Below are 13,677 nucleotides of genomic sequence, written 5' to 3' on the forward strand. Positions count from 1 at the left end.
AATCAAGCACCGTCAGTCAGAAAAGAACAAAACAATGCTTTGTAAACATTATTAGCCTCTTTATTCTCATCGTTTATCAGACATTGGTCACAGGTCCAGATATACTGGGATGTAACCATCACTCACAGTCCACCATTAGGTAAAGCCCACACAAAATGAATGAATTCAACAGAAGAGGCATTCCTAATTAATGTAGATATTTCCTTCCTTTGTAGAAAATGAACTCAAACTGAGAAGGCTATTCCTGTACATTTCAGGACACACACACACTTTTTTAGCCAATTACTCCATAAGGAAACTTAAATATTTAATTCAACCACATCAAATGAGAAAACAAAAAACACAAACATCCAACAAATTAGGTTTGAATTAGCGTTAGCATTAGATGCCAAGGACAAGTTGACAGCTTTCAATATACATTTTATGTCCAGTAAATTATTTATATGTTTGTTTGGGTGGGGGGGGGGGGGGTTCTTTATTCTCTTTGTGTCAGTGCAGCCTACAGCGTTGTGCTCGTTGGGGTCCGTTCAGAAGGCTCTGAAAAGCTGGTTTGGCATGTAACCCAGGTGGAGGAAGGAAGATTGGGCTTCTCTCTCGAGGATCGCCAGCTCCTGGACCGTCGGGGCCAGAACATCCACGTGACCCTTGTAGTTGCCGCCTTAGTAAGAGCAACAGGTTTGTTGGTCAAGCTCAACATGCAAGCAGGGAATTAACAGCTAATCCATGTAGTTATAGATATTTTGATGACCCAAATATGTAGTGGAAAATGTATGACTATTCACTACAATATGCTTGTACACGGTGGTCACTGTACACACATACCTCCCAAAGCCTTGCGCTGACCATAGGTGACCTTTCCATCGAAATCATCAAGGGGTACTTTGATGTCTGGCTCACACTGGGTGATGGTGCACTTTAGATGCTCCTCAATATCCGACAGGAGCTGTGGTGAGAGGGAAGGGAATGAAAAGGATACAAGTAGAACTGTTTTATGTCATAATGCGTTAAGTTCAAATGTGTGTGCGTGCTTGAGCTTTCAGCGCCTTCCCAAAATGAAGCGCTGCTCACAAGGGCTTCTCTTGGAGTGCATTAGATCTCACATCAGACGCACCCTTTCAAACCCAGGGGTGCCGTTTCTGTCGAGATGACGAACGCATCCGTTTCCCGTCAAATCACTTCAGCTGAATCGGGTGGCATTTCAAAACAGAAAACCTTACTTGCTGCATGAGCTTCATTAAGTTTGTTAAGTTAACTTTGCTTACCTCTTTCTCGTTGTACCAGATGGTGCAACCTCCATCGTCCTTCAGCCGGGTGTTGTAGCAGCCCCTGCCTCGGTTCGGACAAACGTGGTACCACACCTGCTCAAATAGAAACATTTAAAATTTGAACTATTTTTTTTTTTTTAAACTGCGCAAAATTAATTATCAGCATTTTTCTATAATCCACCCAACCTTCTCCTTCTCCATAGCAACCAAGGAGATGGCCAGTCCCATTCTGCGGGTTAAAATGAGATGATTTTTAAGTCTTTCAGTTGAATCATATTGTGATGAAGATCTTACAAACATAATCATGTGGTGATGCAAGAAAATACAAATGTAACACAACACACAAACTTTTATTTTCAAGTAAATTCATGCTTACCTCTCGGCTCTTCCAACTCTGCCAATACGATGGACGTAGTTCTGCTTCTCATCTGGCAGGGTGACGTTAATCACTGGAAGAAAAAAAAAAAAGAGAAAAGGAAGAGTGGACTTGTAGATACAAAAAAAGAGCAGCGCAATATTTTGTAATAAACAAATTGGAAATCAAATATATTCACCATAAGGAACTCCGTGGACGTCGATTCCTCTGGCAGCTACGTCTGTGCAGACCAAGAGCTTCACTTCTTTTTTCTGAGCACACAAGAAAAGAAGATCAAACTTCGCCGGACAGGTTATAATTCGGAAAAAAAAGGGTAATTAATAAGTTTATGTCTTTTTACCTTGAAGCGCTCCAGGTTAGTTTTCCTCTCGTTTGGCTTACGATCACCATGGAGACAGACACAGGAGAGCTGGTGGGATTTACTGTCTGGACCTAAGAAATAGATCAATACTACTTTGTCATGGGGTCAAACATGGAATGGAAGTGCGTATGCACTTGTAAATGTCGGTTAGTAAAGACCATTACCTCCTCCTTGCTGAATGAAGTACTGTTCCATGTTGTCACAGTCGATCTTGGTGCGGCAGAAGATTATGGCCTGGTCCATCTTGTGCTCTTTGATGGCCCTCACCGTGTACTCGCCCTTGAGCAGCTTGATGGCTTCTGACCACATTTCTAAAAATGTACACATAAAGGGGAATGACTATATTATATTTATGTGTTGAATATTGATACATGGGACTATGTTAAACACATCACACTAGAGGGATGAAGTAAAATGGTCCAAACGGTGTGTTCCGTTCTGCTCTTACCTGCAGAATTGGCTCCTGCTCTGGTGTTATCTTTGGCATGGACTTCATCAGTCTATCCAAAACCAATCAAAAAAGGAGAAAAGCTTTGTCAACACATTTATCTAAAAAATAGAGAGCCATAACCACATGCAACCCCACTTCATTACACGTCTTTGGGCCAAGACGAGGGACTCACCCGGACGTGGTTCTTGCCGAGGCGCTCCCACAGGCGATCGTTCTTAGGATTTACTGGCACTACCACGTGGTGGACACTCTCGGGGACGGAGTCCTCCCCCTTCAGGTCCACCCAGGTGGGAAAGTGCATGATACGCTCGGACAGCTTCTTCACGTCAAACGAATGCAGCGTGGCTGAGCAAACAATCACCTGGAAGAAAAGACATTGACTGATGCATATGGACACAACTTACATTTAGAAAGGACTTCCCCCTATCGTACGCCAATAACATATTCTATCTTGCACCGCGGCCGCTTTGACTTTCATCTAAAGGGTGTCGTTTAGTGCCTACATTACTGTTTAAAGTTGTCGTCACTGAAATGCTTATTGTCACACACGCAGTTTACCTGCAGTCTTTTGCCGTCAGAAGTGACCTGAGGGATTTGGTTATGGATCCTGTTGATGAAGTCTGTGTAGCCTGCGGAAAGTAAGCCGTCCTAAGGGACACAGAGAACAGAGACAAATGGTGAGTGACTTCAGGGATTCTTATGGAAAGCAACCATTCAAAAGAGTACACGTAGTTTGTAGGCTGTGACAATTCAATGGCTTCTGATGTGACAGGAAACGCTCTTTGATGTGTTGTACATACACACTCATCCAGGACTAGAAAGCGGACTTGGGACAGACTGAGCTTCCCAGTAGATATGAGGTCGTCCAGTCTTCCTGGTGTTCCCACCACAATGTCAATCTAATTATAAGATGACACAAAAAAAGCAGAAGACAGAAGAGGAGAAATAAAAAAATAAAATGGATGTCCGTTAGTTAAAATAATTTCAACTCTGTGTTTTTTTATTTTTTAAAGTACAATACATGTTTGTTTGAAGGCAGTTGATGTCACCAACCCCCTGTTCCAGAGCAGCCAGCTGATCTTTGGCAGGCACACCACCAATCACCAGCAGGTTCCTGTAGGGACAAATTTACCAACGTCAACGTTTAAGATTAAGCACTGGCTCCATCTGCTGGTATAAAACAAGAAATACGAGGTAATCTCGGCATGCAATGTTTACCACTGTTGAACATATTTGGATGTGGCTCTGTACCCAACCAGGCATTTTCTGCACAATTCATGGTTTTTACAATATTCATGCCGACCCAGCTTACCTGAGTTTGGGGTTATCCACATATTTCCCACACTGCTTGACATTGTTGAGGGTTTGTTCTGCCAATTCTTTCGATGGCTCCAGGATCAGGGCTTTGGGTGCGTTGGATGATGCTTTCGCCTGACTCACTTTGGCACTGCCTGCACAAACACAGAGCAAAGACAGGTTATTAAAGATTGTAATACACCTGTGACACTTTCTTAGTGTGTAGGTGTGTCAGCAATGGTATACATTGCACTTAAGTAGCTTGTTTAAAAGAACTAATGCATTACCTGGTCCAACATAAAAGTATCTTTGGTTCTATGTAAGTGAATGATGTCCATGATGTTTAGTTTATTTTCTTACTGCACCTGAAATTAGGTTGCATCACACACCTGCTTGAGAAGATTTGACCGTGTGGCCCTCTGGTGCCTGGTTCAAGGCAATGAACCCACTCTTAGGGGCATTTTTAAAGTCTTCTCCTCCGAAGTTGAACTTCAGCTCTGCATTCTGGCAAACAGATGAGGAAACGAACCATTTGTATGGTGCAAATCTGACACCCGTTTGTTTGTTTTGTACCATTATTTTTGATGTGGTACCTTGAGCACACAGGAGGCAAAGAAGGGCTGACTCTGCACAGGTTGAGGGATCTCAAAAGCCACACCCAGGTCATTGCCTAAAAAAAGAAAACAGAGAGTAATGTTGCCATTTAACACCGAGCCCGGATGTCTTCCTTAATCATGATGATGAGAGGGAGAACGGCACCATTTTTAGAGAAGGAAATCTGTCCCTTGTCTACGTCAAGGTAGCATCCAATCGTGTCATGCATGGTAAACTCCTGCAAAGAGGCAAGATAACAAAGAAAAAACATGTTTGAAAAATGATCCTTAGAATTGTTTACGTGTATAAATAGTCACTGATAAATTGTCACCTCTCCATAGCTGTCAAACTGCTTGTTGTTGGATTTCTTTCCTGTCCCACCAAAACCAAAACCATACTTATCAGTTCCTGGAAAGAAAGAAAAGAATTTGTTAGGATTGGGGTATTTTTCTCTCTTTAGACCGTTTATTTGAGCTGTTCCATCTACAGCATGGAGATTGTGAGGTGGACAGGAGCATACCCAAGTCCAGGGCTGCCTGACTGGTGGACCAGCCAATGCGACACAATCCCTGATCATGGCAGGCCACCTCATAGTAGTACTTCCCTGGACACAGAAAGAAAAGGACAAATAACATTATCATTCCATTGCAAGTCTATCAAAAGATATGTTTGGTTCCCCGTGAAATGCACGCATGTTGTCCTGAAGTACTTGTGTGCATTAAATACCTTTGGTGACCCCTTTTGTAGTGCGACAGCCATGCCACTCTTTAAACTCCCTGCTCTGGCAGCACAGGCCATCTGGACCAATCGCTGTAAAAGAAAGAAGAGAAAACAAGTGACAATGGAGGTGACAAAGAACAAAGCTAAAATGTGGCCGTACATGTGTATTTTGTATCCCCTTACCAAAGGCTGTACTGCGGTCATAAGGATTCATCTGCCAATTGTTGAAAACTGAACAAAAACAAATGTAAACAGAGCAGGTTAACTATCTGCAGAGCAAACACCACCGCTTTTATAATAGTTTGTATTGTTATACTGGCCTGACCACAGCTCTGTACAATGTTATAAACAGCTGGCATATCAAACACACAGACTGCAACCAATTAAGTCAATAATCTTAAAGTGGCCTCACTCGCTCCTCCAGTCTTGACAGAGGGTCTGCCCCTCTTGCCCTCCTGCTGATCCTTCAGGGTTTCATACACGACCTGGATCACTGGGATACTGAAGGCCTGAGGATGACAATTAGTACACTTACGTTTTAGTATGTTACTCGGCCTGATGTGGTCGATGCAAACTGCAGAGGTATAATAATATTTAAAAGTGTCAGTCAAGTACTTACCCCTGTTTTACCGCTCCCAGTTTCTGCTGCCTAAAAAAAAAGAAGAAAAAAAAAGAAAAACAGATGTAAACTTGCTGTGTCCAAACTTTCTGTCTGAGAAAAACGGAAACCAAAAAAGGTAAACCTACCATAAGTACATCTCCTCCACCAAGAATAAGGGGAATGGACTCTGCCTGGATGTCAGTAGGAAGCCTGCAATGCAATAGATTGAAATACATCAGCTCAGTGTCAACTGGAAAAGGTAACAACAACAACGTCGACATATATGACAAATATGGGCACGGTTTTGTAATATTGATACGACCAGTCTCAGGTTTGTAGAGGGACTTACAGCCAGCCCAGCTCTTCCACAGCCTGCGCGATTTCAGGCATAACCCCCATTTCTGTTGGACAAAAGACAGACTATGAAGTTCAATACGCCGGCGTCGCTTTTACAAAGTCGTTTGGAGTTTCAGTAAAATACGAACGCGACGTCAATATAATGAAGTTGATATATTCTTACCCGAAAACGCTGCCATGATCGCTGCTGCTTGCTACGAGTGCAATTTCACCGGATGTAACGTTGACGTGTGTAGAATTTTCGGCTCGGTGCAACATCTTAACTGGTCCAGCCCGCTAAGCCAAACAGCCTTATGTCATTGGTTCCGTTTTGTGAACGAGTTCGTTAAATAGGTTAAGTATTTTTCTACATACATTTGTTTTCGGGGTGAGCTACATAAACACATATTTATGTGTATATCATATCATGATAGACACATTAAAGCTATGAAACGGCTTTTCTTTAGCGGTTAGGTATATTTTTACAAGCGCGGTTTCCTGATGTATTTTGTCCACTGCTACTCGCCGTAGACTCTGACAGCCTGTGCAAGTAAACATGGCTGAAGAAAGTCTGATTGAAGGCGAAGATGAGAACATTTTATACGATTTACTTGTCATTACTGAATGGCCGCCAGAGACGGACACTCAGGTCAGTCCGTCTTCCATTCGTGCACATTTTCATTTCAGTGTGTAGGTCCTTTGTTAAATGTTTAGTTGTAAAAATGGCCCCCGAAAGACAACACTATCATCAGTTGCAAGGGGTCAGCCGCTCAAAGCCACGTAGCATACACCCACTGCTACATTTCTAGCTAAACCCTCATGCTCTCATTTCACATGCGCACACCTGTGTTTACCTTCATCATCATTTATTGTGCTGTGGGAAGTTAACGTCCAAGTTTCGACTGTAAGGCAACAATCACATTTTGCCCCATTTAGCTAGCTAAAGCCCAGAAGTACGAGGCTGCTCGACTAACTTAGCCGCTGTTACGCATACATATACAATACATGCTTAATGATGACCACGACGCAAATCATAAGCTCACATGCCGCTTTCTGACATTTTCAGTTGCGAGGCAACAAGGAGCACAACACTTCAATTATTGCAAAAGCAGTGACAGGTAAGTTCATTTTTTGGGGGGGGTGGGGGGTATAACGTTAGTTGTGATACTCTGCATGCCGAAAGGGGGAACTTTAGTATATAGAAATATATATATGCAGCACGTGACCGTGAGTATACGTAGCCATTACGCAATTTAACCTTTACTTCCGTCTTGGTGGGGTTTGCTTCCATCAATGGAGGATTGGTACCCAGCAGTGATGCCAGTTGCTGGAAAGTACAACAGCATTTCTGTTGGTGTAACAGTTTTTTTTTGTCTGTTTATGTGAAGTGTTTTTCAGTCTGTTGGCGTGTGTCCATTATATCTTGTATATTGTTTATCGTGGTTGTTGGTTGCTGCTGCTGGCTGGTTGAGGGCTACCAAACGGAATTTCGTTGTATCACTACAATGACAACAAAACACCTCTTTTATCTTTATATTTATATCTACCCAAATCTGTAATATAAAAAAAAGCATACTTATAGACATCTTAATTAACGACGTCTCAGTCTGCAACCTATCGAATTATGTAATGCATCATTTATCAGATACGCAAGACTGTTCGGTCAAGATTATGTATGCACCACTTTTATAATACCAGAGTGTCTTTAACAAAACAAGGATCAATACAATATGGGATTGTATCATTATTATTTTGTACTAACTGTGATATATATTTCTTACAGGGCCATTCCGCTTAATCTTGCACTACTTGTGGTACAGGTGAGTTCCTCACTTTTACACTGGCAGCTACAAGTGACTTTCCCTGTCAGTGTTTTACCATTGTAATGGACAGACGTAACAGCATGTAGCTGTGATTCATGGTGCTTCTTAGTAGTATGTTTTTTAGAACAGAGGTGTGTGTGTGTGGCTTAATACCTGTTTAACTACGTCACATTAGAACCACGGTTTTTATTTTGAATGTCTGTCAGCAAGCCTATATTTAAATCAGCTACCTTTTGTGAATGTGTTTTTAAACACTGACTCAGGAACTCCTACAAACCAGAACTGATGTGCCACAAAACAACATAAAATGTTCACAGGCAGGATCTTGTTCAGAATGCTTCTGTCTTCTGACATTTCTTTATGATGCCGGATAATGTATATATTGCTGTGTCATGATAGCAGTACTAACACTGAGCCACTTATAAGATAAAACTCTTTATATTTGTGACGTTCTAAATAGTCACAATTAACCTTGATTGATTCAATAAGTCTCATATTTGATAGTTCTATCAATTGATAAAAATGAGCTTATGCTTTTAGGTTTAGCCTTGAATTATAATATCTGCTAATAACAGCAGCCCCCTGTAACATGTTCCCTTAATGCAATTCCTTTACTTTTCTACATGCTTGCACAAGCTATAGTTGAGAAATAAAAGCAAAATCAAATAGATTTTATGTCCTTGAAATGACGGCCTGGGGCATAACCGATTTGTACAGTACGTATGACAGATTCAACAAAAATTGCGGAAAACTACTTTTAAAAGTATATTTGTTGAGGTTTTTTAGCCACTCGTTAAGTGGTATTTGGTGTATGAAGTATTTGTATATGATGTATGACATCATATGAGGGCATTGATTATTCACATCCTATCTTTTATTTGGATGACTTCACTAACTCAGTTTTAAAGGAACGTTTATATGTAACCGTTTGCAACGGACAAGAGTATGAAGACACTTCTGCAGCGACCCTGCCAGCCATACTTGATCTGTACTTCCTGGAATCTACTGCACAAACGTCTCCTACACACGCTCCTGTATTCAAGATGTAAACTTGTTTCACCCGGCCTTGTTTCTTACTGCTCATGCTGTTAACAGATGGCTAGATGTGGCCTGCAGTAGATTCCGTAATGCCACAGCACCAAGGCCTGCTTTTCTTCTCAGCAGTTGGACAGCTAGCAGCATCAATAACCTTGTTAAATATTCAAGAACTCCTCTAGCTATGCTTTGCTCTTTGCTGTCCTTTATGTTTTGTAGAGTACAAGGAAACAAGAATTTTATTAGAAAGGACCAATCAGACCAAGGAGGCTGCCCTCACATTCTGTGACAGTTTCATTTTCAACACACGCTTCTGGCAATTTTGCTAAAGTTCAAAATTAGAATAGTGAAGTATAATGATAATTCATTTTTAAAAGGATATTTTGATGGTAAGTAAGACAGTTAATTCACCAAATGGAAAATTGAACCACACATTTCAAACAATCCATTAACACAATGGCAGTTTGTAAGTTTGTAAACTTTCCACAACTTATTTACTGTGAACAGACCACATGTGTTTGACAGATCATTAAGTGTCCGTTGAATGATCCCCAAATTAAATAAATAAATAAAGCTGATTTCATGGCCATTTCTTTTTTTAATTCAATATAATTTAGTTTTTGATTTAAAATAGGTGTAATAATAGGTGTTTAATTTATGTTAGTTTTAATTTAATTATAATTTAATACAATTTGAATTTGATTTAAATTAAATATATAGTTTCAATGTAATGTCATTTTTGTTTATTTTGTATGCAACCTAATGACATTTTTCTTATTCAAGTTGAACATTTAACATTTTAAATTTGACAAAATGTAACTTTATTTACATTTTAATCTAACCTAACCTAATTTTAGTGTAACTGAATTAAACATTTATTTTAATTTTATTATGTCTTTTAATTCATTTGTTTAATGTAATTGCATTGATGTAGTTTAATTTAATTTATTTGATTTTGAATATTAATATTAATTTTAATTTAATAATTCTTTCAATTTATTTTAAGCAAATCAAATCTGATCTAGCTCCTGTTCATACAATATTTTATTTTACATTCACTGACACAGACTGGTCACCTTTTAAAACAATGACTGCGCTCCCTCTACTGGACTGCTTCTCTCATCTCTGTTGATCTCTAAGTTAAAGTTGCTCTGTAAAAGGTCCTTAATAGGGAAGTCAACTTTATTTCAGCCTCAATCAGATGAACTCCTATAAGTCGAGACACATACAGTAATTAATACCGTCAAGCAGCTTTGAATGTGTCCATATTCCGACTGTTACGTTTGTTTGATTCTGTAAACCTCAGCCCCTCCAGCTCGTCTCTACCTCTCGGTCTTGTCCGCCTGGCCAACAAGCAGATCAACTGGCAGCTGGTGCTTGCAAGGTGACGTACACACACACACACACACACACACACACACACGCACACACGCACACACGCACACACACACACACACACACACACACACACACACACACTCACTCCCTTGTGCGTTTCCCCTCAACCAGTCATTTAATTGTACTCATTACAGCCGAAAAGCCAAATAGAAAAGGCTGTTTTTTTTTTTTTTTAATTGCCTATCGATCCCACAATGTAAGACGGCGTTAAGCGCGGTCAAACGATGCCGCAGATGTCCATTAGTTTGATGTGCTTGATCCTTCCATTTTGTTTCTGTCTCCCCTTGAATTTTTTCCACCTCATTTAATTCCCTTTGAAACTAACTCTGTTTAATGCTCACGATTATTATTGTTTCTCCTCACTTTGAGTCATCACACTCTTATTTAAGTCCTAATCTCCCATCCAAACCGGCCCGCTTGACACACACTCTTAGTTTCCTAAATCACCCTAGATGGTCTTCATTTCATCCCCCACTTTTTCATATTATCAGTCATAATGACATGTTATCACTTTTTCTTCCCCCTCTCTCCCTCTGCTCTCTTTATCTTCTCTCTCTTTTTCCCCCTTTGTCTTCTTAATCTCTCTTGGTTCATTCCTGACCATTCTCTTGTTCTCTCCACAGTAATGGGAAACTGTTGGCCGTGGTTCAGGACCAGTGTGTGGAGATTAGGTAATTATTGAACTCTTTTCCCCGCTATTTGAGGCACTCTGTCTGTGTGTGCCGAGTGATAGAGAGCCTTTTAATTAACGTGATGGTTTATCACGCCTCCACCCCCCCGAAGAAAGAGCCGCAGTCTCGTCTCGTATCTAAAGGACGGACATTTTGTTTTCGAGCATCAATACAATCGTCAACAATATAATAGTATTGTTTTCGCGCTCATTTTGAAGCGGTTGTAAAGATTTTCCCGACACAAATCCAATTCCCCCCGCCCCCCTTTGCGCAGAGAAAATGTTGCTCACTCAGCAATGTGCTCTATTGACACAAAGCAATGCTTTAATTGGAGCACAATTGAAATGAAAATCAAAAGCGGTGTAGCATGTGCACAAATATGTCTCGCTTTCCAGAAGGCAAGTTCAACTGATGTGAGGCTTTGGCTGAAAAGACTTGCTTAACCTTTACGACCCCGCTGCGTGGCTGGAAGCGATGTTCATGCCCGTGCCGATATGTAGAACCAAAATGATCTTATTCTCGACACTCCGACCGGTGTTGCGGTTGCTCCGCTGTAATCGAAAGGCAACCGGGTCTCTCCCCTCTTATGCCTCGGCTTGGTATTGTGTGTTTGTTCGCGCCACTGTTGTTTAATCACAGCGTGTTTTATGGCCCTGCTTTAATGCATTTGTTGGTGTGAGTGGGTGTTAAGTCAGCTCAAGGCCTTATCCATTGAGCTCTGTTAAAGAGTCTGTCTGCTGCCTGCTCTCAAGGCCCTCGGCCTGATCCATGGAGCTACTTCAGTTGGCAGGCGATCAGTGGCGATTACAACCTACCTTATAACCGGTCATATGAGGCTAACGGTGTGTTGTTGTGTTGTTTTGACCTTTAACCTTTCCTGTGTTTGCTCCTCAGGTCTGTGAGAGATGACTTTGGCTCAGTTATTGGCAAGTGTCAAGGTACGATCCTCTCCCACCTTCTTTTTAACATGTTTTTAACCTGTAGTGTGTGTGTGTGTGTGTGTGTGTGTGTGCAAGCCTGTGTTTACACATCTACTTTGATTTAGTTTCAAGGCAAATAATGACCACGGTGGCTAATGGGAATGTGGGAGAGGGACTGTGAACGGCAACAAAGATAATCACCCTCTCGTAGTGGCTGATAAAAATAAATCGCCTCCATTGTTTGATTAGCTATTAGCTGGTTTTAATTGCTCTAAACATGCGGAGGCCCAAACTTTCTACAAGTTTGGAAATGCGCGATACGGGGGGGGGGGAAGGGAAAAGGACTTTGGTGTTTGACGTCTTAAAGCTGCACTAATCACGTTGAGATTCATCACCCGACATTAAGCATCTTTAAGCTGATTGTTTGGAGGCCACAACTTTATTGTTTTGATTCATTCTCACCTTTTTTTTTTTTTTTTTTTTTTTTTTTTTTTTTTTATCAATCCTGTTTCCAGTAGTGGGAGATAAACCAAACTGTACACTACCTGCCTGCCACCAAATGTAAAAACAGAGCTAGCAGGAGCATGTATGACTTACATTGACCAGGTAGCGCGAAACGGGACTCTAGACGATTAATATGGTTGAAATATTGCTGAATATGTACATTTGAGGTAACATGCTAACCATAACCACTTCATAAGGTCATATTAACATGCAGCTTGCTGTGCTGCCCCCAGGTTGCCAACAATACCAATTAATATTGGTTTGAATATATGCCACAGATGCACCACTTTGGAGCCACTGTGTGTAGAATCTATACTTGTTTTTACACCTAAAAAAAAAACACTTTGACAGACAGCAATGGACACCAATGTCCCCCCCACCCACACACACACACACACACACACACACACACTGATCCAACCAGAGGACACACGATAAATTGGCTGAAAACAACAACTAGACTGCAGCAACTTTCACCACGATTGTCATTTCCGTCATTTAGAAGAAGCTATTGTTGCAAAAGTCGACATATAGTTGAAGCAATAGTGTTTTCTTTCTGAATTTCAGGTTTTTATTCACATCTTCTGCACACACACACACACACACACACACACACACACACACACACACTGCTCCAAACGCGCCACACGAACAAAGCAAGTACACGATAAGAAGCCCAGAATGACACTCTGTTCATATCTTCTCCACTTCTTGCTTTTCTTCTTCTTCCTCCTCCATTTCTTTCATTATTTTCCTGATTTTCACCATCTTGTCTGTCACTATATTCGGCATCTATTTCTTCTGCCCGGGCCAGCCGTCATTGTGGGCCGTTGTTCTAATGGCTCATAGTGTAGCCCTCGGGCCTGTGTAAACCCAGCCCCCCTCCTCTTTTTCATTCCATTTCATCTCTCCTTTTCATTTTACTTTGACTTCATTTCATTTCACGGAGATTTGTCCTAATGGATTTTGCTGTGATCCTGCCTTTTAATGGCATTTGCTTTTAATAGAGGATAGTGTGTGTGTGTGTGTGTGTGTGTGTGTGTGTTAAATGCATTTTTTCGCCTGTGCTTGCGCTTGTGTGTTTTCAGCCTAGTGCGTTTTGGTTTATCCACACCTATGTGTCACTCTCTGTAATTCTCTCTCACCCACCCACCCACCAAAAAAAATAACGAAAAAATAAATAACAAATCCGGACAGTAGCATCCAATTTTCCAACTCTCCAGAAAAAGCCATCTGTGTGGAAATGGACCCCTTCCAGCCGTAGAACAACACACTGTATAGAATTCATAATGGGAACGAGGTATGAGGGGAGGCGGCGTGACAGTG

At 41.1% G+C, this 13,677-nt stretch overlaps 2 protein-coding genes across 2 annotated transcripts in view; one reads left to right on the plus strand and one right to left on the minus strand.

The window, feature by feature from the left end:
* Window positions 1–38: 38 nt before the first annotated feature.
* ddx1 (DEAD (Asp-Glu-Ala-Asp) box helicase 1) lies at window positions 39–6,264 on the minus strand. Its single transcript, XM_034528055.1, has 26 exons — window positions 6,185–6,264; window positions 6,014–6,065; window positions 5,811–5,874; window positions 5,683–5,712; window positions 5,476–5,572; window positions 5,247–5,294; window positions 5,070–5,153; window positions 4,864–4,947; window positions 4,675–4,751; window positions 4,509–4,581; window positions 4,343–4,419; window positions 4,139–4,253; window positions 3,766–3,904; window positions 3,507–3,567; window positions 3,254–3,352; window positions 3,012–3,101; window positions 2,626–2,814; window positions 2,451–2,502; window positions 2,167–2,313; window positions 1,982–2,073; window positions 1,820–1,892; window positions 1,642–1,714; window positions 1,452–1,494; window positions 1,263–1,358; window positions 823–943; window positions 39–658 (listed from the first exon to the last, which is right to left on the minus strand). The coding sequence occupies exons 1-26, from the start codon at window positions 6,198–6,200 to the stop codon at window positions 528–530; spliced, it is 2,223 nt and encodes a 740-aa protein (XP_034383946.1). The 5' UTR covers window positions 6,201–6,264; the 3' UTR covers window positions 39–527.
* A 265-nt stretch (window positions 6,265–6,529) lies between these two features.
* The window catches only part of nbas (NBAS subunit of NRZ tethering complex), a 133,072-nt gene continuing 125,924 nt past the window's right edge, over window positions 6,530–13,677 (plus strand). Inside the window, exons 1-6 of the mRNA XM_034527287.1 lie at window positions 6,530–6,649; window positions 7,067–7,118; window positions 7,784–7,820; window positions 10,165–10,242; window positions 10,880–10,927; window positions 11,822–11,865. Of these exons, the coding sequence (XP_034383178.1) occupies window positions 6,557–6,649; window positions 7,067–7,118; window positions 7,784–7,820; window positions 10,165–10,242; window positions 10,880–10,927; window positions 11,822–11,865 (352 nt within the window). The 5' untranslated portion in view covers window positions 6,530–6,556. The remainder of the gene's footprint in view (window positions 6,650–7,066; window positions 7,119–7,783; window positions 7,821–10,164; window positions 10,243–10,879; window positions 10,928–11,821; window positions 11,866–13,677) is intronic.

This window comes from Cyclopterus lumpus, chromosome 24 (genome assembly GCF_009769545.1).
Source record: "Cyclopterus lumpus isolate fCycLum1 chromosome 24, fCycLum1.pri, whole genome shotgun sequence".
Taxonomy (NCBI): Eukaryota; Metazoa; Chordata; class Actinopteri; order Perciformes; family Cyclopteridae; genus Cyclopterus; species Cyclopterus lumpus.

What these genes read in the sequence shown, in the direction of transcription:
- ddx1 (XM_034528055.1), bottom strand. An exon ending in AGCAGGAGCCAATTCTGCAG is followed by an intron (nt 2,314 to 2,450) that starts GTAAGAGCAGAA and finishes GTACATTTTTAG; the next exon opens with AAATGTGGTCAGAAGCCATC. An exon ending in TCAGCGCAAGGCTTTGGGAG is followed by an intron (nt 659 to 822) that starts GTATGTGTGTAC and finishes GCTCTTACTAAG; the next exon opens with GCGGCAACTACAAGGGTCAC.